At 46.5% G+C, this 24209-nt stretch overlaps 1 protein-coding gene across 4 annotated transcripts in view; it reads left to right on the top strand.

Annotated features, from left to right (window-relative positions):
• Positions 1–22522, top strand: part of shakB (Innexin family member shaking B) — a 53530-nt gene extending 31008 nt beyond the window's left edge. For 3 of the 4 annotated variants that reach the window (XM_025299303.1, XM_025299304.1, XM_011143313.3), the window contains 4 exons: positions 15093–15312; positions 17803–18092; positions 19421–19674; positions 22298–22522. In XM_025299303.1, coding sequence (XP_025155088.1) covers positions 15093–15312; positions 17803–18092; positions 19421–19669 — 759 coding nt within the window. In that variant the 3' untranslated portion in view covers positions 19670–19674; positions 22298–22522. Of the gene's footprint in view, positions 1–938; positions 1737–15092; positions 15313–17802; positions 18093–19420; positions 19675–22297 lie in introns of those variants that run through there. The other variant, XM_025299302.1, reaches the window with a different exon arrangement.
• The last annotated feature ends 1687 nt before the right edge of the window (positions 22523–24209 follow it).

The raw sequence follows: 24209 nt of genomic DNA, 5'->3' as shown, positions 1-24209 counted from the left end.
CGTAAGAATTCACTCAACACCAGCTGAGGAACTGAGAAACCAAAGGATTGGGAATCGAATGATTTAGTCGAAGTTGAGGACAAAGTCAGTAAGAATCAGACGATCTTTTTACTCGATATATTCCACCAGCGGAAAGTATCTGAGAGATCAAAATATCGATATCGCGGCGAAATTATCAGAAAGTTATATTTGTTCATTCGGTATATGAAAACAACTGAGAAACCAGGAAATCGATGCGAATTGTCAAGAACCAAAATACTTTTTCGCTCGACAGATTCCTTCAGCTGGAAAGACAGAAATAAAAAATCGACATCGACACGAAATTGTCAAGAATCGATTTATTCTTCCTCTCTCGATATATTCCTCCACTTGAAGACACCCGAGAAGCCAGAAAATCGATATCCAGACGAATCATCAAGAATTAAAATATTCTTTTGCTCGACATATTCCTTCGGCTGAAAAGACACTTAAGAGATAAAAAATCGACATCGACATCGAAATCGTCAAGAATCGATATTTATTCTTCCTCTCGATATATTCCTCCACTTGAAGACACTCGAGAAATCAAAAAATCGATATCGAGACGAATCGTCAAGAACCAAAATATTTTTTCGCTCGACATATTTCTTCAGCTGGAAAGACACTTAAGAAATAAAAAATCGACATCCACACGAAATTGTCAAGAATCGATTTATTCTCCCTCTCGATACATTCTTTCACTCGAAGACACCTGAGAAATCGGAAAATCGATATCGAGACGAATCGTCAAGAATTAAAATATTTTTATGCTCGACATTTCCTTCAGCTGGAAAGACATTTAAGAAATAAGAAATCGACATCGACACGAAATCGTCAAGAATCGATTTATTTTTCCTCTCGATATATTCTTCCACTTGAAGACATTCCAGAAACCAGAAAATCGATATCGAGACGAATCATCAAGAACCAAAGTATTTTCGTGCTCAACATATTTCGTCAGCTGAAAAGACATTTAAGAAATAAAAAGCTCGGCGCGAAACCGTCGAGAATCGATTAATTTTTCGACTCGATACATTCCTCCACTTGAAAACACTCGAAAAACTAGAAGATCGAGACGAATCGTCAAGAGTCGAATAACTTTTCGCTCGATATGTTCCTTCAGCTGGAAATATTTGGGACACCAAAAGGGCCGAGAAAACAGCCGAATCTACTTATACCGCGCATATGAGCTCTACCGGAAGATCTCGACGGGTCTTCTTCGAGAACCACGAGAAGTAGAAGAAGCGAGACTCACGACCAGACATCAAGGAGCGAAAGGACTTTGACCTGCGGTCCAGGCGTCCGACCTACGACGTAACATGCCGCTGATGCTCAAGATGGTTGACCTGTTCGGCTCGATTCGATCGCTCTTCAAGGTGCATCGAATCATCGAGGACTCCATGATATTTCGGCTGCATTATCGCGCGACCGTGGCAGTGCTGTTGGCCGGCTGCCTCACCCTCGCCTGCAAGAGCATCTCCGGCTCACCCATACATTGCGAAGCCACCGGCTCCGTCGACAAGGTCGTGTTGGAGACCTTCTGCTGGCTTCACACCACGTACAGCATGGTGACCGCCTTCAACATGAGCCTCGGCCAGGCCGTGCCGTATCCCGGAGTGTCCAACAGCAAGGGTGAGGGGGCGCACGGCCACACACCCAGCCCGCTGTTCAAGCAGCATAAGTACTACCAGTGGGTTATCTTCCTCTTGCTGCTGCAAGTAAGAAAGCGAAAGTCTGCCGCTTACTCCTTCTCTCGGCTGTATTCTCTCGCGAAGTCTCTTCGTCGTGTCTTTCGCATTGCATTCCTGGCTGATATTCGCTTGTAACCGAAATGAATTCGTCATTCCAGCCGCTGGATGTGTTGGGCGCGATCACCTGACTCTTGATGGATAGATAGTCATTATCATATTTATAAATAATTTGCCCGGTTGTTTTCATTTTCGATCTAAGTTGCCCGATATTTATGGACTCCGAAGGACTAAGAAGGAGACTCAATTGATGTAGAAAGCACAGTGTATCTTACTCGATCCTGCTCCAAATGATAGAACACGCACAATTTGGCCACTTGTGGGTTCTTAAGAGAGACTCTCGGCGAAGCTGTAAGTTAAATAGAACCAGAGTAGATTGATGTAGGCTTCAGAGTATTAAATTAGCGTCAAATCGATGTCGAGGTTGAAATGTTGGTCCTATTTCCGACCTCAAGCAGCTAGCATCTGTAGATTTTGAGGGATCAATGGAGATTTCACTTATGTCGGAACCGCGAAGACCCACCTCGGTCGTTCTCTAAATGATGGAAAACGGACAACTTTGCCACTTGTAGGTTCTCAAGAATGCCTCTAGGCCAGGCTGTAGACTCAACGAAATCGAAATAGATTGATGTAGGCTTTAGAGCGTTGTTAAACTAACGTCGAAAGGAACATTGGAATACCGAAATTTTAATCCTACTTTCAATCTGGATTGCCAAACGTCTATAGATCCTGCAGAATCGACGGAGATTTTATTCATACGGAAAAGCAAGTTCCACTCAGCGCCTGCGAATGGCGGAAAACGTACAATTTGCCACTTGCGGGTTCTCGCGAGGCACAGTTGGTGTGTTTTAAACTTTTTGTTTAAAACAAAAGTTTTAAAACATGTTTGAACATTCGATATGTGTTTTTCTTGTTAGGTGTTTAATATAAATTTTTGACGTAAAATTATTAAATGTATACATCGTTGCGAAAGAAATGTTATTTTTATTATTAAAACATTTTTATTATTAACATTTCTCATTATTTTAATCAGTTTATTTTATTTTAATAATTTATTATCTTTTTAATTGAGCACAATTATTGTTATATTTTTATTATTAAAAAATTTTAATTATTAAAATTTATCACTATTTTAATTAGTTCATTCTATTTCAATAATTTATTATTTTTTTAATTGATCAAAGTTATTATTTTTATTATTAAAAAATTAGGTTCTATTAATTTTATTGAAAAAAATAATTATTGCATACACATATACATATATTATAAATATTTATTTAATAATCCACATCTTATATATATATTTTTTATAATTTATTTAAATGAAATGATTAAGAAAAAAAGATTTTTTATTAAACCACCAACTGCACATCAAAAGTCAAATATTCAAATTGCACTAAAAATCAAATACATGTGTGTTTTAAACATGTTTTCTCGCGTTTGTTTAAAATACAAAAAACAGTTTTAAACCAAAAATATGATATTTTGTTCCATTTACTTTAAACATGTTTTCTACCAGCTCTGTTGAGGGGAAGGGGTGATTAAACAGAATCGAGACAGACGCATATCAGCGCGCAAAATTAGCGTTGAATGCAAGTTCGAGGTCGACGGCGGGACGAAAATTTCGAGCGGCCTTGAATTTCGCTCGCTTGCTCAGCAGGCGAAGTCTTCGAGGCACATCTCGCCCTGTTTCGCCCCACTTTTCGTTCGTCCGTGTCGCGTCTCTTTAAAGTCTTTAACCTTACGCGATTGCGCCGCCGTACAGTGGAGCTAGATGACATTCATTGGTTCAAAATTCTCTAGAAACCTGAATTTCCAACCGATCATCGACACCAATGGATGAGGTTGATTCTGAAGAAATTCCAAAGAGATCTGTCTTGCCAAAATTAAGAAAGAAAATTTTTTCTCGAATTACTAGTCCCAAAAGAGGAAAAATTAAACGCGAGAAACTTGTGAAATACTCATTATTCGACACTTATTTCTATCTAATAGCGATGCACAGTGGGTCATGCTAATGTCGACGGTGATTACTTTCTACCTCTGTATGATGGCTTATGAGCTGAGGTTTATAAGCTTTGGGCTCATCGACCATCAGGTCGATTTACCATTAGGATTGTTCAATGTTCTCTATGTTTAAACTTATTGGGTCCATATGGCTTAATTCTTAATGTGGGCTGAAATGATGAGCTTTGAAATTCTGAGTTTTCCAAAAGGTGATTTTTAGTTTCTGGGGTCTCGCATTTAGTATCCATAGGCTCGAACCCATTGAGGTCGAACCCAAGACACTGTACTTTAAACGATAAACTTCTCAGACAAACCCTAAACCCATGAACCCATGAATCGATAATTTGTTCGAAATTTCGGCTAGACAGATCCTCTTTGGGATTTCTTCAGGATCAACCTCATCCACTGCTGTCGACGATCGGTTGGAAATTCAGGTCTCTAGAGAATTTTCAACCAAAAAATGTCACCTGGCCCCACTGTGCGCCGTCGCAAGTTACCTGGCACGCACGGAGCGGCCCGCTTCTTCCGCCGCGAGGCTCATCGGATGTCCTCGAGAGGCCGGGATCGCGAGGTCTCCCCTAGCCCTCCTCCTGGAGCCTCAGCAGCCTGAATCGCTTCGCAATCGCGAGGCGAGAAATTCGAGAAGCAACGGCGAGCGGGCCGCGCCGCGCACACGTGCGATCGGCCAATGCGAGCGCGCGCGCGCACGCGCGTGTTCGTATCCGCGTGATTGATAATCCTTGTTCATAACGTCAATTCATAAATACCGGTTACAGATAGTCCTTCCTTTAAAATGCGTATGTACCTTCGATGCTATCTCCGCGATCGTACCTCCGCCTCCTCCCATACCTCGAGCATTACTCGTCTTCGCGCTCGTACAATATCGCCCCTCCCCCTCCCCGCCCGCCGCCTGCTCTCCTCCTCGCTCCCCATTCGCTCTCTCGCTATCTTCTATTCGCGCGCGCGCGCGCGCGCGAGGTTCCTACAACTCTCTCGTTGCCTGATTAATCGGCGCATCCGCCTTTTATTTTCGCAATTGATTACCCGCGTATCTCGGAACTCGCGCGCGCGCGGGGCATCTATAACGCGCCCGCTGCGCCGCTAATAAATTGATAACGCAATTATCCCCGCGCCCCGGTAATGCGATTAGCGATTAGTCCTTCGATTCGCGAGAGCGCCGATGCAACTTCGCCGAGGAAGGAAAGAAGGAAGGAAGGAAGGAAGGAAGGAAGGAGCGAGCGAGCGAGCGAGCACCTCTTCCCCGTCGGTTCGTTTTTTCTCCTGAGAGACAGAGGGATAGGGGGGGAGGGAGGGGAGAGCCTCGTCGATTTCACGCGAAAGAGCCGCGAAGGCGACCACTCCGAGTGCTTAATCACACCGGAATCGGCCGCTTTGTATCACCGTTTTATTTTTACGCGCGTTAAAAGTAGCTTACTAGTACGCGTCTTTGTCTCCGCATCTCGTCGTCCACCTTACGTGCCGTGTATCGGAGGGCTGCCGCGGCCGGGCGGGAGACGGAGAGAGACGGAGAGAGAGAGAGAGAGAGAGAGAGAGAGAGAGCTCTTTCGCCTTGTTTAGCTAAATTTACTCGGGGCTAACGTGACATATAGGCGCCTACGCGTCGCAGCCGGGGAAGTCACGAGCGAAACGTTGTACGTGCGAGTGATCTCTCCTCCCCCCTCTCTCTATGTCTCACGAGGAGAAAATGATCCGACGGAGAGAAACGTGTTTCTTTCTTCCTCCCTCGGCACGATTGCACCGTCGGTTTCGCTAAAAGCGAGCGAGCGAGCGGGAGACGGGGCAGAAGGAAAGGGAGGGGGGGGGGCGGGAGGAGGACGCGGCTTATTACTCATGTTACATATAATTACGTGCAAGCGGGATCCAGCCCCGCGCCCGTCTCTCGCGTAAATTCGTCGAAAGGCGCTCTCGTCTTGTTACGGCCGTCGCGCCGGCGGCGGCGCGAGCGAGCTGCGAAGTTATTAAGTTTTCAGCAATCGCGCGAATGGGCGATCCGGCCTCGGAAGGCGATCCTTAACGAACCTGACCGCGGGCCGATCGATCGCGACGTGGTCGGAGGTCCTCCGCGGAGCCTCTGCGCGTTTCTTTCGGTTCTCCCGCGCCTTCTCGCGCGCTTGGCCTCGCTAATTCCTGGCGATTATCTCGCGGCGCTCACGGCTCAACCTCCGCGATCGCACCAGGTGAACGGCCCGTCGACGCACGCCAGCCGTGTGTTTATCAGGTGGCTGAATTATCAGGTCAGTCGGGAAGTACCGTCCGTTTTTTCGCAAAACGTATGGCTTTGTTTAAGAAACAAAGTGAAAAAGTACATCGATCAAAATATTGTCCATCGTTAGCGATGACGTTTTCCCATCTCTTGGTCAGCAAGCGAATTCCGCGGCGAAAGAATGACTCATCTTTGGAGGCTATCCAGCCAGAGACCCATTTTTCGACGTCTTCGTAAGAATTGAAGCATTCGTCAGCAAGTGCGTGTGCCATCGACCGAAACAAACGGCAGTCGGAAGGGGCACAGTCTGGTGAATAAGCCGCATGAGGTAACACTTCCCAGTGAAGAGCTTCTAACGTGCTTCCTCGACAGATTTTGTGACGTGAGGCCGAGCGTTGTGATGAAGCAAAATCACTTTATGCTGTCTCGTTTCATATTCTCGTCGTTTTTCGTGCAATGCTCGGCTCAAACGGATCATTCGTTCTCTGTAGAGATCCCCTGTGACTGTTTGACCACTTTTCAACAGCTCATGGTACAGCACACCCTTCTGATCCCACCAAATACAGAGCATTGCCTTCTTTCCGTGGATATTCCGCCTTGGCGTCGATGCTGAGGGTTGGCCGGGATCGCAAATAGTTTTTCGGCGTTTGGGGTTGTCAAAATAAATCCATTTTTCATCCCCAGTGATGGTACGATGTAAAAACCCCTTTCTTTGTTGCCCAGCAAGCAGAATTTCGCAGGTGGTTTTTCGCCTTTCAATGTCTCTTGGCTTCAGTTCATACGGGACCCATTTTCCTTCCTTGTAAACCTTTCCTAAGGCTTTCGAACGATCGGAAATGACAGATTGAGCACAATTTAATGCTTCTGCAAGTTACTTTTGCGTTTGACATGGATCTCCGTCCACCAATGCCTGCAATTCTTCGTCTTCGAATACTCTTGGCCGCTCTTTGTCCTCTACATAAAAATCACCACTTTTAGAGCGTCGAAAGCATTCTCTGCATGTTTTATCGGAAGGAACATTATCACCATAAACTTCTACAAGCATTCGATGAGCTTCAGTTGCAGTTTCCTTCCAATTGAAGCAATAGATTAACACTTCGCGCAAATGACGCTTGGCTCAAACGACATCTTCGATGCGATAAAAAACAATATTATTAATGCAACCGTATACCTCTATGTACTGAATGTTATTGACAGATGTCAGAACAAACAATTAAATTTCGTTTAGACATTAGAGGTTAACGACAGTTCTAGCTACAGCTACTTGCCGCTAGATGGACGGAACTTTCCGATTTACCTAACAGTTCTGGTCCCTGGCAATAGATGGCTTTTACAACAAGTTAGTGGTTAGCACGAATGTTGAAATCTGGCAACACTGCAAGATTTGACATTTCTCTGTGACATGTGACAGTCTGCGCGCTATTGTTACCGATAGTTTCATTGTTGTCACGCGTCTACAGTGAATCGTACAATATTGCATTTTCGACTGCATTCATTAATCTTTTTGTTTGCTTTGAAAAAATCGGCAACTGAAGCTCGTGAAATGCTCGTTACAACTTATGGCGGCGATCATGGCAAGCTCCATCGCGTTTTAACTGTGTAAATTTTGGTTTCAACGATTCAAAAGTGGTGATTTCGATTGGACTGACAAAGAACGCACTGGTCAACCGAATAAATTCGAAGATTCCGAATTGCGTGCGATTATTGAGCGGAAACACCGCTCAAACGGAAGAACAATTGGCTGCACAACTCAACGTCGATAAATCGACAATTTCTAAACGCCTACACGCTATGGGAAACATTCAAAAGGAAGGCAAATGGGTTCCACGTGAATTGATTGAAAGTGCCATTGCAAATCGTTTGAGTATCGCCATGTCTTCGCTTGTCAGACAGAAAAAGAGAGTTTTTCGTGGCGAATTGTAACTGGAGATGAAAAATGGATTTATTTTGATAATCCAGAGCGAAAAGAATCATGGGTTGATCCAGGATAACCATCAACATCGACTTCAAAACGGAACATTCACGGCCACAAAGCAATGCTCTGTATTTGGATATGGAAGGTGTGGTGCACTATGAGCTTCTAAAACCGAATGGAACAGTTACGGGGGAGCGATATCAGCAACAATTGAACAAATTGAGTGACGAATTGATGCAAAACAGGCTAGCGATAGCCGGCAATAGACGCAAAGTGATTCTTTTGCACGGTACCGCTCGTTCACATGTTACTTCGATCGTTAAACAATCATTGTTAGAGTTCGAATGGGAAGTCCTTCCGCACCCAGCGTACTCTCCAGACCTAGCACCGTCTGGTTACCATCTATTCCGATCGATGCAACACGCTTTGGCAGATACACACTTCAATAATTACGAGGATGTGCAAAATGTGTGTCTGATTGGATCGCTTCGGAAGACAGATCGTTCTATCGTCGTGGGATCGCCATGTTGCCGGCAAAATGGGAAAAAGTTACAACTAACGACGGAAAATATTCTAATCGATGTAAATTTAACCATTTCTCTAAAATAAAGATAAAAAAATGACAAGATAAGACTGGAATTAATTCGACCTCCTAATATTAGATTGGTGCAAATATAATTGCGGTTTTTGTTATTTCATTACTTTAAGTTTAAGGCGCCGATTTTTCGAGTTACCGTTATTTTGTCCAGAATATCTATCTTGCAGGAATAAACAAATTTGTTTCCCGTTGGGAGAGATGCGTGCAGACTAATGGTCTTTATTCCGATTAATAAATATAATTTTTAACCGATGTGTGCGTCTTTATATTCAAAATGTAAAAACCGCAGTTGTGTTTGCAGCAATAATTTTGCAGCACTTGATAATTCGCGGCACGTACTTGCTGTCGCGATTCATGCGCGACATCGCAAGTGGAGATCGCTGATTTAGCAACGCGCCGAACTCTCCGTTCGACTTTGACTCGGCAACCGGTATAATTGCTTTTAGAACTGACCTGATGAGGCCGAAAGGCTGTACGCGGCTTTGGGATCCTCCAGAGTCGACAAGTTTAAACTCCTTAACTATAAGTCAATTTCTTCTCGCGAGGAGAATCGCGTAACCTGAGACCAGCAGATATAAATTTCCGGATAGAAATTAACAATTAATTTACACACAATTTGCAAGGATTTTATTCTAGAACAAAGGCGGTTTGTAACTTTGGAGTTACAACGGGGCGCAATATTTGTATATAAATTAAGTTGAGAGAATATCGGTATGTCAGTATGTGACTCGTAAAGGATTAATTATGCAGCTTAGACTTTTATAATTATTATAAGTATTGGACGATTGAGATTTGACGTTTAATATCGGATGGAAAGAAAGTGAAATTAAGTCACCGACGACTTACTACTAACAGGCAGCGGCCGGAATGAATGAGATGTTTCTGAAAAAATAGTTATAGCGTTAAGTGATGGAAATGTTACGTCAAGAAGAAAGCTCGGTTGGTTTCTCGCAAAAGCGAATCCATCATCAAGCGCGTTTCAGTTGAATGTAGAGATGTGCGAATCCAGAATTTTTATGTCGAATCGAATCGAATCGAATCTACGAAATTTCACTCGAATTCGAATCGAATCGAATGAAATCGAATCGAATCATTAAAAAATTTAACATGACTATTAAACGTGCAAATAATGATGGAAGATTTTAATATAAAAAGGAATATTGATATTGTAATATCAATTAAAGTAAAATAAAATATTTATAGTAAAATATTTATTTAAATATTTAAAGTAATTTATAATTAAGTTATTAATTATAAGTCAAGTTAATTACAAGTTAAGAGCTCAAACATGCCTAAGCCCAGATGGCCCGTTTTATAGCTGATGCACGCCAACGATAATGTATTTGATTCCAATTCGAATTATTCGGTTTCGAATCATAGAGATTCGGAGTCGAATCGAATTACATTACAGATTCGATTCGATCAGTTCGCACATCTCTAGTTGAATGCAACAAAATGTCCGGCTTTGAAAATCGGTTCATAAGGAAACGCAATTTGTTAGCGATCTTCTTTTCTCTGCAATTCTCACGATTTCATTTCAGCACTGAGCGCTGAAGAATGACCGGCTCGTAACTCCTCGAATTTCTCTCACGCTTTGTGTACTTTTCACCATGCAGAAAATCGCAAAATCAATTGTCTCATCAGCGTTACTTTCTTCCCGGTTCGTGGAGGAGTTCGTTGATTTGCTGTCCCGTTGGACCCAGCCGACGCCGAGAGGATCAACTCGCACGACGCGCAGCTCGTCGCCGCGGAGATCCGCGCGCTCTAATTGCCGCGGAGGTTGCCTTATTTAGCGCGCATTCTGTTTGCGGAGTAAATATCTCGCGGACGGACGGACCGAGCGATCGGCCGTGAGTGTCCCCGCGGGTGTATTTGCGTGTCTAAGGACACTCGCGCGCAGCAAGCTTGAAAGGACGACGTAAACGCTCCTGCAGCCTCGCGCGGGGTCGGACGTGGCCGCGGTTTGGTCCTCCTGGGGAGGGACGGGGGGGACGGCGACGCGTGAAGGGAGCAGGGGGAGCCGCGAGAGAAACAAGTCTATTTTCGGTCACGCATTTTCCCTCCTCTCTCCGAGAGGCGCGCAGTCGCTCGCTCTCGCGATAACGCTGGAAGCTGCGAATCGGCTTACAACGGCCCGCGTTTGTTTCGCGCTTCCTCGCACGATCTCGTCGCGCCGGACGACTGATGCAATTTCTCCCCCGCCTCCCGCTCTCCGATTTTTTGTTGGCGCGATAATATTTGGCGTTTTTCGACAGGCTCGTTGGGATTTTTCGTAAAGCCCCTCAAAGTCGACACTTTTGCAGCTTTAACCTTCGGTGGTGCATTTTTTCTTTTCTCCACCGGTTTCTCGACGACGGAGGTCGCGGAAAATGGGAGGAATGGAGTTGCGAAAATCTCGACGCGCGTTTACCTATCCGCCGAGCTGAGTGATCCGTATTCGGATCTTCCCGGCTGAAATTCCAGTCGAAGAGCGAAGCGGCAGCCGAGTCGAGCTCGAATTCGAGCGGCTTTTCCGACTGAACCGACTCTCGCAAGCCGGCGTAATTGCTTCAGCTCGTCCCGCGCGAGTGGTTTATTAGAATTTTAGTGTGTACGATTAATTTATCACTTATTAGTCAGCCGGAAGGGTGTATTGCAGGCCACGCGTGTTTATCTTCCGCCCCGAGCGAAATGGCGCTCTCCCTCTCCAAATTTCCTGGAACGAACTCCCATTTCGGAATTGCTCCGACATATCCCGAGCGAGCAGGTTATGATTACTGCACTGCGTTCTCATTAATCAACTCATTAATTATCCAAAGTAGAAAGCGGACGCTGCAACCGCTTCTCCGTCCTGACGTCCCCGATGACAAACACCTCGTTATTTAATAATTCCCTTCCGGGAGGAAGCACTGGGCGTTAATCGATTAAAAGACGCTGATCGACCAGGAGAGACGATCGGCAAGTCGTTAATCAGAATTAATCAATCGTCTCGCTGGTCGATTCGAGCGAGTTTCTCCCCAGCTTTGGGTTGCCAACACCCAATGGGGCTGCTTGCTGATAGCTGAGAAGTCTCGACGCAAAGTCGAACGAGTCAAAACACTCTCGCGGCCTTCTCTTTCCCGAGTCGAAAAATTAATAAGACTCTGGTGATTATTTTTCCTTAACATTAATCGGGCCTTAATAAGAATAAAAGGACAAAGCTCCTACAAGATGTGCAATAAATAGTTTAACGGGTTTTTATGAGGCAATATTATAAGGGGTTTTACACGGAAATATTTTTATTATTGCTTGAGTAAAAATATTTGTTCTTGTCATTCCAAGAAATTTAGACTAATTTCTTTATTTCTTTGTGACCTTGTTAGTATACAACAAGAATTTTTTATTTTAAAAATATAGCATACTTTGGAATAAAATATAGCATTATTTACATATAAAAATCCTGCTACTGTTTTTATTAAAGTTTGCTGCATTTCAAAAGAAAGGCAATACTAGAAAAATCCCTGGAACAGATTAATGAATATGGCAACTAATAAAACTAATAAAATTTGTTTTTAATTGCGGTATAATTAAAAAATCTTTAAAAGAACCAGATAGAGCGACCTACTGAAACAATATTAAACTATGATATGATTTTATTACACGCTTCAGATCTTATTAATTTTCTATAGCAAAACTTGATTTTGTACATCTAAAGCATCCTTAAAAGATCCTTCTAAGACCCACATCAGTTTCTCATGTTAAAGCGTTATCTCGTAAAATCTAAGACATCCCTAAAAGATCCTTCTAAGGCCCTTCTCAGCTTTTCCTATCACAGCCTTACTTCGTAAAATCTAAAGTACCCCTGAAAGATTCTTCTAAGGCCCTCGTCAGTTTTCCTTATCAAAGCCTTATTTCACAAAATCTAAGGTATCCCCAAGAGATCCATCTCGGAGCCTGATGTGGTAATAATGACGCATCCCATTTTAAAGCATTCTATACTTTCAGCCTTCTCAAGGCCTTATACTTCATGAGAATGGCCTTAACAATTTTTTTGCTCGGATTATGGCGATCTTTCGCGGTTCCTGTTTTTGCCCGATTTTGCCAAGCGACTAATGCGCTGATTCCGGGTCGCGGCGTTCTCGCTCGCGCGGATTCCCACCTGAGGCTACTCCGAGCGAGGTTTCGCCCCGGGAAATCTAGCCAGAGAGAAAAAGAGAGAGAGAGAGAGAGTACATTGTCTCTCTCGACGCGTGCAAGCCGACGGAGCGCGTGGCGACCGGCACGTACCGCGCTCGCTCCCATTAACAATCATCCGCGTCTCCGTCATCTTCCGTAAATTGCAATTTGCCTCGGATTTCCTGAACACCCGCCAAGCCGTTGTCGACGATGTCGTCGTTGTCGTCGTCGTCGTCGGCGATGGCGACGGTGAGTGGTACGCGTCTATATTCGATCGCGCAGCGCGCGCGCGCGCGACCCGAGCTTGCCCCTGGCGGCAAGCCAGAAAGCTTTATATACCGTGAGAAAGGATCTCCTCCTCCTGCAGCCGTGCGCACCCGATAAGTGCATTGACATCGCATCGGAAATTCTAATGTGGGATAATGCCGAGCGCGAGCGCGCGATTCAATTAATCGCGCGCGTTTATTCTCGCCGACGACGCACGCGGCGGCTTCTGGACGTTCCGTCCAGCGGAACGGGCTGGCGACAGCTCCGCGTGATTGCGACCTAATGAAATTCTAATCCTAATGACAGCCGAGGCGCGAAACCCGGCGACGAGATCGCGCGTCGTTGAGACGTGACAATTAATAAGAGTGAGGCCGCTCGCCGCGGCCATCCTGGCCGTTCGTGACTCGAGGAGGCGCGCTCTCGAAACTTCCGCGAGCGTCCGTCGAGGTCGAGAAATACACAACTTGCAAAATACTCCCAACAATTTCGCAATAAATGAATGAGAAAAGAATCCCGATGAATAAATAAATTTCCTTTTGCTGCAACGGATTAGCGTGAGACGCTTCTCGCGCGACGGGATCGCGTGAGAAGAGTTTGACATTGCGCAGGTGTAAAAAGGGTTGCGTGTCGCGCTGAGAGATTTCGCGATAATCTTTTAATTGTCCGAGCGAGACTTGGTTCATCGTTCGTTATTAACTGCCAGTGCTCGGGGCATTTCGAGCAAGTGCGTGCTCGGCGGATCGCGCGAGCGCCGTTTCTCGGCTGTGTATTCCTTCGTTTGAGCGCGCTTTGCGGGAATCTTCAGCGTGCTCTTCCACGCTTCTGACGTCATAAATCAAGATGGCCGCGGCGAGCGCCGGCCGGGAGAGCCCTAGCAAGAAAATACGGGCATGTAAGACACACAGAGCAAGAGAGAGAGAGAGAGAGAGAGAGAGAGAGAGAGAGAGAGAGGGAGAGAGAGACGGTGTGAATACGCCGCGAAGAGGAAAAGGTTAACACGTTCGCCAGCAACCGTCACCCACGGTGACGCGATATGCAAAGTGCTCGACTCGGCCGGTTGATGCATTTCACGCGTGTAGAAACGCGCTGCGCTGCGTTGCACACGTACATCTATCAAAAATATCAAAATACCGCGCGAGGCTGGGAGATAACGACCGCAGCTGCCGACAAAAACAACAAAGAGGGCGACGCTTGAGCGACTCTCGATCTCGGCGAGCGCGTTCTTCGGCCTCGCGAAAATCACGGCTAGTGCCGCCGTCAATCATATCTCGTTGATCCGACCAAGCTCCCGACGAGAGGATGCAAAGTCGTCGTCGTCGTCGCCACGGCACGGCGCTACAATTATTCCCCCGCTTAACTCTTTGCATCCGAGAAATATTTCCACATTTCCCTCCAGCTGCTCGATAATTAACGATCTCTTGTGCGTAAATTTATCGACAAGATTTATAAAATCTTACATCTTATTTTTTAAAATGCGACACTGTTCCCCATCTTCAAATCTTTCTTATGACAGCATAGCTGGCATTCCGAGTTGCCGGGGTAAATGTTCATGCCAGTGCAGCTGGCATTCCGAGTTGCCGGGGTGAAAGTCTATGCCAGCTGTGCTGGCATTCCGAGTGCAAGGGTTAATAATCGCACGCACCTCGAAGATCTTCCCTTTCCAGAAAATCCTCCTTTTCGAATTCAAGGGGCGAGGGGGATGGCAACGGGACGCGCGTTGCCGCCGCGATTCGAAATAATCAGAACCGCGCGCTCCAAACGCCCCTCTCTCCTCGGCCCCGCTTTCCCTCGCGAGGGAGAGAGCGAAGGGGATGGGGAGGAGGCGTAGTCGCTGGCAATTTTTCCATTAAAAATTCATCAGGCGGACTCGCCCGGTAACGAGCAGCGCGCGCGCGTGCCGGCCGGCGCGCATTGTCTTAATCAGCAGTTATCGGGCGCGCGCGTCTGCACGATAATGATAACCCGTTTCGTACTATCGGCCGCACCGGTTATGTATTACACGTAAGTAGGTCCGCCCAGCAGAACTCTCCGTAATATATCAGCTGTTGGCCGATTCGTCGCTATTTATTCACTCGCCCCTCTCTCTCCCTCCCTCCCTTCCTCCCTCTTTCTCTTTCTCTCTCTCTCTCTCTCTCTCTCTCTCTCTCTCTCTCGCTCTCTTCCCGTCTGTCTCTCTGCTCGCAGGCGATCCTTTTTTACACGCCGAGATGGCTGTGGAAGGGCTGGGAGGGTGGCAAGATTCATGCCCTCATGATGGATCTCGACATCGGGCTCTGCTCCGAGGTGGAGAAGAAGCAAAAGAAGAAGATGCTGCTCGACTACCTCTGGGAGAACCTTCGCTTTCACAATTGGTGGGCTTACAGGTACTACCTGTGCGAAGTGCTCGCGCTGCTGAACGTGGTCGGTGAGTAGTCCATACTCCTCCTTTGCTGGGGCGGGGGGAGGGGGGAGGAAGGAGTGTACGCGCCGAGTCGCCGGTCAATGTTTGACTTTCCTGGTCGACAACCGTCGACCAGGATACGCGGCATTCCCTATGGGAGTCTCACGATATCGTAATGCAACCCCAATTCCGAAATAAGGGGTTGGGGGAAGGGTGATTTTTTAAGTGTTTCGTCTCTGCCGGCGTGCTCGCCGCCGAGCAATTTACGGTGATGACGGCCGGAACGATGTTGAATTCGTACCAATAAAAAATAAATTGTCGGGCGGGCGGGGGAGGAGGTGCGAAAAGAACGGTTGACCTCCTTGAAATTTTCTCCGCCAACCATCGCCAACGTCTTCTCGTCGTTCTGACAGAGAAATGCTAATAGCGATACGCTTGTGTGAGATTGTATTGCGCACTTGTTAAAAAAAAGTGGTGCGTTTTGCCCCGAAAGAAAAGAGAAAAATGTAACGAGATTCAGAAAAGCGGGACAACTTCCTGAGAGGTCGTAGTAACGAAAACCCCGGATATTGAGACGATCCGAGGGGAAACATGAAAATCCCGAGGGGGTGCGAAGGTCCATTAATAAATTTTTAAGGATGCGAAATACAAAAAAGGGAAACCCTGCTGTAGAGGATACACAGTTTCATAACTTGGAGCAAGCGCGAAAATTTGTTGTGAAAATCGGTTCAACTCCGAAGAAGAATTTTTTTATCGTCGCGGAATCCATCTCTTGGCGGAAAGATTTGTGGGAAAAAGTTGTAGAAAACGAAAAAAAGTATCTTGACCAAGGTACTCGTTCATTATCGTGTTTAACCCTTTCATTGTTAGTGAGAAGTATACTTCCCACCTTTCCTTGATTCAATTTTGCGTTGTAAATTACATAATTTTGAAAAGCTAATCGGGGATTGAGTTTTCCCGATAACCGAATAGTTGTTCAACATACTCCAATAGGTTTTTATACCGAATTATTCACTTGTGATTATTTATAACAAATCAAAGTTGAAAAAAATACTTTTTTTAGGGAAAAATCGATTCCTCGGAGAGTATTGAATGTAGAGGCCTGAAATTTTCACCAAATATTTTTCCGATGTTGTGCAAAAACATATATTTTTTTCAGTATTTTGTTGCAGGTTAGATTTTTTTATAAACAAATATTTCTACAAAAACAGCAGAAATTTGCTAAAAAATGAATGTTTAATCTCTAGTAAGCATAAATATGCAGTATTGAACGTTTTCTCACATAAATTTTTTCCAGCTCGATCGAGTTCCATCGTCTAGAATCATATGTTCTTATTACGACCTGGTTATTATTCAATAATAATTGGAATTTTCAATTAATTCAATTTAATTTTATACATCACGATTGCCATATTAAATCCGCCATTTTGAATTTTGCACATCTGACTTTTGCACATCTGACTTAGATTCGTAATCAGCGGCCCAGAAAAGACGTAGAATTACCAAATATTTTAATAACCTTCTCAAGGGAAGTTAATTCAGCAGTGAAAGGGTTAAGTAAATCAGTTTTGGAGAAAAAATCCTCAAAATTAAATCACACTCCTAATACCACACTGCTCGCGCGCGCAGACAGCGAGGTTGCGCCGTTCCGGCGCGGAAAATTCCTCCGAAGCGATATTTACGCCGATGACAATGTCTCGGCATCGCTCGGAAATTCGACCTCTGCGCGTTTCACGAATTTCACGAGCTTTTCCACGGCGACGCGCGCACCCCCTCGGCCGCGATAATTCCCTCAGCGCGCGACGAGATAGTTTACAAGCATTACCGAGCTCTCGCGAGCGTTTGGCTCGCGGTCGTAAAGTCCGGGAGGTACAAGTCGACGCGCAAAGAGAGGCGCCGCTTCGAGAAAGAGAGAGAGAGAGAGAGAGAGAGAGAGAGAGAGAGAGAGAGAGAGAGGGAGAGAGCCGCTCACGCTCAGCGCGAATGAATCGCTTTAGAGACTTCACCGACGAGCGACGGCTCGTTCGCTCGATCGCTCGCGCGCGCGAAAAGGAAGACGCCGGTATAATGAGCGAGCCCGAGTGAATGAACGATTCACGGTAAAAGTTGGCAGCGATACAGCTGGCCGCATCGCGCCTCGCCGACCGACCGCTTGATTGGCCGCGCTTGATGGCACGTCGATTTCACCGCCGATGTGCCCATTGTGGCCGAATCACGCGCGAGCCTCCGCGGCTATTCACACGCGGAGGGTGAGGCGCGACGACGCGCTCCGACGGCCGGATAAATTAAATACCCCCCGGCGGCCGGGGGAGAGGGGGGGGCGGGAGTACTGGGTGCTCACGCACGGTTCGACCGCGACTCGGTGCTCTCTGCGGCGTTTCGAACGCGCGCAGGCCGTTGCAGTAAGAATGCAAGAAGGAAATAATCGCGCGCAAAGGGGGGAGGGGGAGGGGCAGGGGCAGGGAGGGGGGGGAGGCGAGGAGAGATTGTAAAGCGACGGATACGTTGTCGCAGGTCAGATGTTTCTGATGAACCGCTTCTTCGACGGCGCCTTCCTGACCTTCGGCATCGACGTGCTGAGGTTCCTCGAGTCCGACCAGGAGGACCGGGTGGACCCGATGATTTACGTCTTCCCACGAATGACCAAGTGCACATTCTACAAGTACGGCGTCAGCGGCGAGGTCGAGAGGCACGACGCCGTCTGTATATTGCCTCTCAACGTCGTCAACGAGAAGATCTATGTATTCCTCTGGTTCTGGTTCCTCTTCCTCGGCGTGCTCAGTTTCTTTACGGTTTTGTATAGGGTTAGTAGCCCCCGAGAGAGAGAGAGAGAGAGCGAGCGAGAGAGAGAGAGAGAGAGAGAGGGAAACGCGAGAGACGCGTCGTAAGAGACCCGCTCGTAAACGTCGCGAGCCTCGGCGAGAAAAAACGACTCGGCCGCGCGCGCGCGGGCGTGGACGAAAGGACGAGGAGGAGCGGAGGGGAAGAGACGCGACCTCCTCCGCGCAATCGACTTTTCGATTTTCCGACCGATTCTCACTCCGAGTGAAAGCGAGTTTTCAGAGGGCACGGAAAGTGACAGTCATTTTCGTTGAACCTTGATTAATCCTTTCGGCGGTACGGCGGGTATCCTTGCTGGAGCGGGAAAAAAATTACAAGTAAATCATAAACTTTGCGCACTCTCTTGGCTTGAGAGATGTGCGTTATCGATAAATTATGAAAAATTGAAGACGATGTTATCGATATATTATTAATCTTTTTTTTTTACGACGGGGTTCTATTCGGTCGCTAATCGAGACGGCCTTCTCATGTCTTCTGGTAAAGTGACTAAATATCGACACGTATAAAAGCTGCTATTGGCAAAAAATGAGAGATTAATCCGAGACGTAAGTCACTTTATTTATAATAAGCTGAAGAAAAGCGAGCGCTGAGAGGCTGCCGATCGTACGACGTACGACGCTCGTACCGAGAAGGTTAAAAGGACTAGGCATTAACTAAAGGAGCTCTCAGGAGTAACAGCCAAGTCACTACTGATTAAAATTCTGTTGCTAAAGAACAACAAATATTTGCAGTCGTTCCACGTGCGTTTAAAGACTTGCAGGGAAATTCTCGAATATATCGCCGACGTGATATTATCCCCCTCCCCCCGCGAGAGAAAAAAATTAATTAAATGATTCAGGTAGATTCAACGAAATCAGTCGTCTCAATGCCTCAAGCAAGTCCCTGACGTTTCTCAAAATTGAAAGAAAAGAAATTTAGCGAATTAAATGAAAAATTTTCATCAATCAACGCCCTCGACCCAACTTTTCAATATTTAAATATTAATATATATATATATTTATTTATTTATTTATCTTTTTTTAATTTTTCTAAATTCTCGATATTGATTTAAATCGACTTCTCTGGAGCCGACTTCGCCATCTTCGGTCAACTCCATTATCCGATCAATCGGCTGATTAAATTGGCGGCCTGAGCGGCCGAAATCAATGAATTCTCAGTGAGAGCCTGGATGTGAGCAAAAGTGTCGATCAGATTGAGAAGGTTTCGTGCGCGCGATAAGAGGCGACGATCGGATGTCGTCGACCTGCCGGCGCGTGCTCGCCCGCCTATATTCGTGCGTCTGCTCCTCCAGATACTCATCATTCTCTCGCCGCGCACGAGGGTCTACCTGCTGCGAATGCGCTTCCGCTTGGTGCGGCGTGACGCCGTGGAGACGATAGTGCGTCGCAGCAAGATGGGCGACTGGTTCCTCCTGTACATGCTGGGCGAGAATTTGGACACCGTCATCTACCGCGACGTGATGCACGAATTAGCGAACAAGCTCGCTTCGAGGCATCACCACGGCGTGCCGGGAGTGAAGGGCGAGCTTCAAGAAGCCTGATCGAGGTGAGCGTCTTTCCTCGGCCTCTTTCGCTCGCGTGGGTGGCGTGAGCTGCCGCATATGTGTGTGTGTGTGTGTGTTTGTTATGACCGTTGAATAACTCGTTCTTTATGACACCGGCATTCGGAGACGCATTGAATTCTTAAAGGATCGCGCCCACGTGACGCTCGCGCGCGCGTCCGTCGGAGAAAAAGAGAAAACCGCTGAATAATGAAATATTAACCCGAGTTACATTTCTCAACGCCTTGAGGAAGAAATAAATTCCCCACATGATCTGGACTAATTAACGTAAATGAGCGGATAAGAATTAATTACTTCGGTGCTTCGAACAAAAATCCTTGGTACTTACTTAAATGGATTTCCAAAGCCTCAGGTAAATTCGTTCATTCTGAACGTTCGACCGCGCGACGTTTCTCTTTGCGGCTCGGCCCCACGGAGATGGGGATAATTCGCGCACAAAGTCGCGTGAGGTCGTCGTGTGTGTGTGTGTGTGTGTGTAAGAAAAGAAAGGTATCCGCGAGCGCAGTAATCGATCGGTTCCAAGGCGAGCGTGATAATGTCAACCGTTTCAATTGAGTCGCGAGAGAGCGCGGCGCAGAGAGACGTTAATTGTCTCTTCGAGTCGCGTGTAAGAATGCAAACCTGAACGCGGACAGGTGACAGCGGGTTAAATCGACGCGGAGTTCCAATTGTCGTAGAAAAACGAACGGTCTACGGAGTAGATTGTCGCAAGGGCGAACATATCGGAAATATTTAATTACAATATTTATATAAATATTTATATTTATCAGACGTCGGTAATCGATGTATTTTACATTTTTGATTATCCAGTTCGAATGATATCTTTAGACGTGATTCATGCATGCGTGAACAGTTTCATCATTAGATATTAAAATAGATTCAGTTCCGGAACGTTTAAATCGATCCTTATTATCCATATATTGGATATTTGGAATTTGTTGTGGTCAATGTTCTGAAATTTGCGCATTAAATCATAGATTCATACTAATTGTAAGTGAATTAATTAATATAAAAGATTTTATCGAATGATCTAAAACTATAATTTAATATTATTAAATGACTGAACAAAGTATCGATTTTTTAAATCAGATTGCAATAGAATATTATCTACTTTTAACTGTGTAGGATTAGTTAAACTTTGACGTTAAATTGCCAATTCAAAAATATTATTTATTATAATATTCTATTTCTCACATAATGCCAATAATATGAGTTTTTATTCTTTTCCTATTTTATTAATTATTATAGTTATCTCACTAATTTATTATTTATTTTTTCCTGTATTAACTTATAAAAATAATAGTTTCAATAATTTATTTAGTAATTGAACGTGAAAATGATAATAAATATTTTTAATATATTTTTGATCCACTATACATATACATATAATACATATATAATAATATTATAGAAATTTATGTTATTTAAATATTTATGTAAATACTTTAAATGTATATATTATATAATAACATAATATTATAAAAATATTAAAATGGTTATATGGGGTAGCCGGGATCTTTTGGAAACGAAAAATTGTGAAAATTAATCAAACCAAACTAAGAAGAAAAACCAAGTATCATTTTGCAAATAAGTAAGCAAATTTTCAAGTTATCAATTAAAAGAGCCCCTAAATGTGGTCATTTTCAATCATTAACAACTTGATAACTATTACGATTTTTGCAAAATGATACTTGGCTTTTCTTCTCAGTTTCATCTGAGCTAATCTTCGCAATTTTTCGTTTTCAAAAAATCTCGGACACCCTGTGTAAATATTTATATAAATATTAGAAAATTTACATCGGCCAATTTACGTGTGGTAATTTACGTGCGGTGAATAATGTGGATATTTCGTTAATAATAAACATTGATAATATAATGTTATATCACATACAGGGTGTTTAAAAAAGAGCATTCAGGAGCAGATAGTGCAAAATGAAGGAAAAAAATCCTAACAAACGGGCCGGAAGATGGATATGATCAGCGTTAACAATTATTTATTTTAACTAAAGCGAGTTATAACAGTTCACAACTCCGACAATATCACTTTTTCCAGCCATGTTTATTAAGACCTTTCCCCCGTTTTATACTATCTGCTCCTAAAGTGCAGAGCCCGGCATTTTTTTTTAACACCCGGTATATCTAACATAGTGGGCGTCATATAACGCATTAATATGCAATTTGCTCAACATCCGAGAAATTAGAACGCGCCGAAACCGACAAGTCCGGCGGTTTTCGCAACTTGTCAGCCGCCCGAGAGACGTGACGTACCGAAATTCCAAAAAAAACACGGTCAAAAAACCCTCCCCCGCCGCGCCGGTCGGTGGCGCGCGAGTTCACTTTCGCCGAGAGGAAATTCTCCGCGGTGCGACTCGCGCGGGCGACAACCGCCGCGGTGGACAATGCTCTGGTATCGATGTGGGCTTACGCATCCCCCTCCCCCCCGGCGATGCGCACGTACAATCTCAGCCGCTGTAAGTAACAAACGTAAGCAGGCCGGAGACGCGTGTCGCGCCGCGACGTCCGTAAATCAATTGAGCGTGTTCGATGCGATCTGCGCGATCGCCTGCCCGCGCGCCATGAGTCGGACGGTTATTATTGTTGTTGCAGGTTGCCTCGGAGGCTCGGCACGTTCGACTCGCTGCCGCGGTCCTGCCCTCGCCCGCTGTCCGCAGCCCGCGGTCGTCGACGCATCCGGAGACGCGGGACCTGCGATCGCGGCCGCAGCCCGAGAAGAAGAAGAAGAAGAAGAAGAAGAAGAAGAAGAAGAAGAAGAAGAAGAAGAAAGAGCAGCGGCAACGGCGGCGGCGGCGGCGGTGGTGGTAGAAGGGCCGACGGGTCTTCTTCTTCAAGGATCCGCGGATCCGGTCTCGCGAAGAGCCGCGTCCATCCTGCTTTCCGCCGGCTGTTGCTTATCGAGCTCGCGGCGATGCGCCGATAACGCCGGGGACGGCGTCTCTTCATGTCCCGGGCGACGATTCGCGTCTGAGATGTCGGAGGGAGAGAGAGAGAGAGAGAGAGAGAGAGAGAGAGAGAGAGAGAGAGAAACGCGCCAGTCGCTCGGACTTCTCAGGAATCGGTGTCCCCTCTCTCTCTCTCTCTCTCTCTCTCTCTCTCTGTCTTTCTCCGGCGAGCGAGCGAATTTACCGATGTAACTTCGGCGAGCCCGAGCGAAGTGTCGTCAAAGTGATCGCGTCACCGCTACCCGCTCGCTTGCGTGAAATTTATTCGCGCGAAAGCGGCGAGAGCTGTCGGCGGGTGGGCGGTCTCTCGACTCGATCTTCAGCAAATCGAGAGACCCATTTTTCGAATCCATCCACTCGCGCTCGACTTTTGTCGCGAACCGGTTCCTCCATCCGCTGGGGAATCGACTTGCGATCCGCCGATAGAAACACTTATATTCGACTCGCCTCGTCTGCGAGCCTCGATTTCTCGAAGATCGAGTCGGGTGCCAACCCGACTCCGACGACTCTGATTCGCGTCCCCCCGAAGTCGCCGCGACGCGACTCTCTCGAGGCCGCTCGGCCTCGTCGAAATTATACCGGTTTTCGGTCGCGGCCTTCAGCCGCGCCAAGTCGCGCGAGGAAAGCCGTCGCAGCCGCGCTGCCCGCGCCCTGCGTTCCACCCCCAAGATTAGCGACCTCGTTAAAAGACAGCGAAAGTAGCGGACGACGCCGGAGGAGTCGTCGCTCGTCGCGCGGCTGCTCTCCGCTTCGCCCCCGCCGGGGTGAGACTTCGCGGCTCGCCCGGCGTCGGGCGTGTGTTTGTGTGCGTGTGTGGGGGGTATGAGAGGCGCTGGTCTCTCCTTCTCACGAGGGACCAGCATGTGTGTATGTGTGCGTGTGCGTGCGCGCGACAGACGTCGTTTCTCTTCCCGCGTCCGCGTCCACGAAGCATGCAGTTGGACACGATTGTGCAACCGAGACGAAACAATATCCAGTGGCCTGTGGGGCGAAACGGGAATGGCGGACGGTGTTGAGAGACTCACACACTGCGTGCTATTTTCGTACGTGTGACAAGCGCGCGAGCGCGGAAAGAAACGTGTGGCCGGGTGAGCCAATTTTCTCGTGGGATGGGAAAATCCCGAAATGCAAAGTTCCCGACTCGGAATTCTGCGCTCGAGTCGAAACCCGGAGAAATGGCCCGCTCGCGGCCTGGCCGAAGCTCTCCTCTTCGCGCGCGTGGAGTGCGCAGATCGCGATTGATTGATTGCGTTGCGATCGACAGCCGTGCGAAGAGGACAGCTTTCGTCGACTTCCCCGCGCGGAGAGCGCGCGACCGCGCTCTGCAAACCGTGTGAAATCCGTAGCCTGTAAGAACCGAGGGATCCCGCGCGCTTCCTGCGCCGCGACCGAGATGGCCAAAGTGCCGCTCGTCACGACGACACGCGACGGCTCAGCTCCGCGTCTTCACCGAGACGGATTAGTCTCCAAGGAGCGGCGGAAGCTGATTGAGGAATAATTGCACAGGTCCGACGACCAGGCACTCGGCCCGGAGATGCTCCTTACGTCGCAGCGAGTCA

This window comes from Harpegnathos saltator, unplaced genomic scaffold (genome assembly GCF_003227715.2).
Source record: "Harpegnathos saltator strain DR-91 unplaced genomic scaffold, Hsal_v8.6 scaffold26, whole genome shotgun sequence".
NCBI classification, from domain to species: Eukaryota; Metazoa; Arthropoda; class Insecta; order Hymenoptera; family Formicidae; genus Harpegnathos; species Harpegnathos saltator.
Note: the sequence above shows the minus strand (reverse complement) of the source record. Positions and strands in the feature narration are given on the sequence as shown.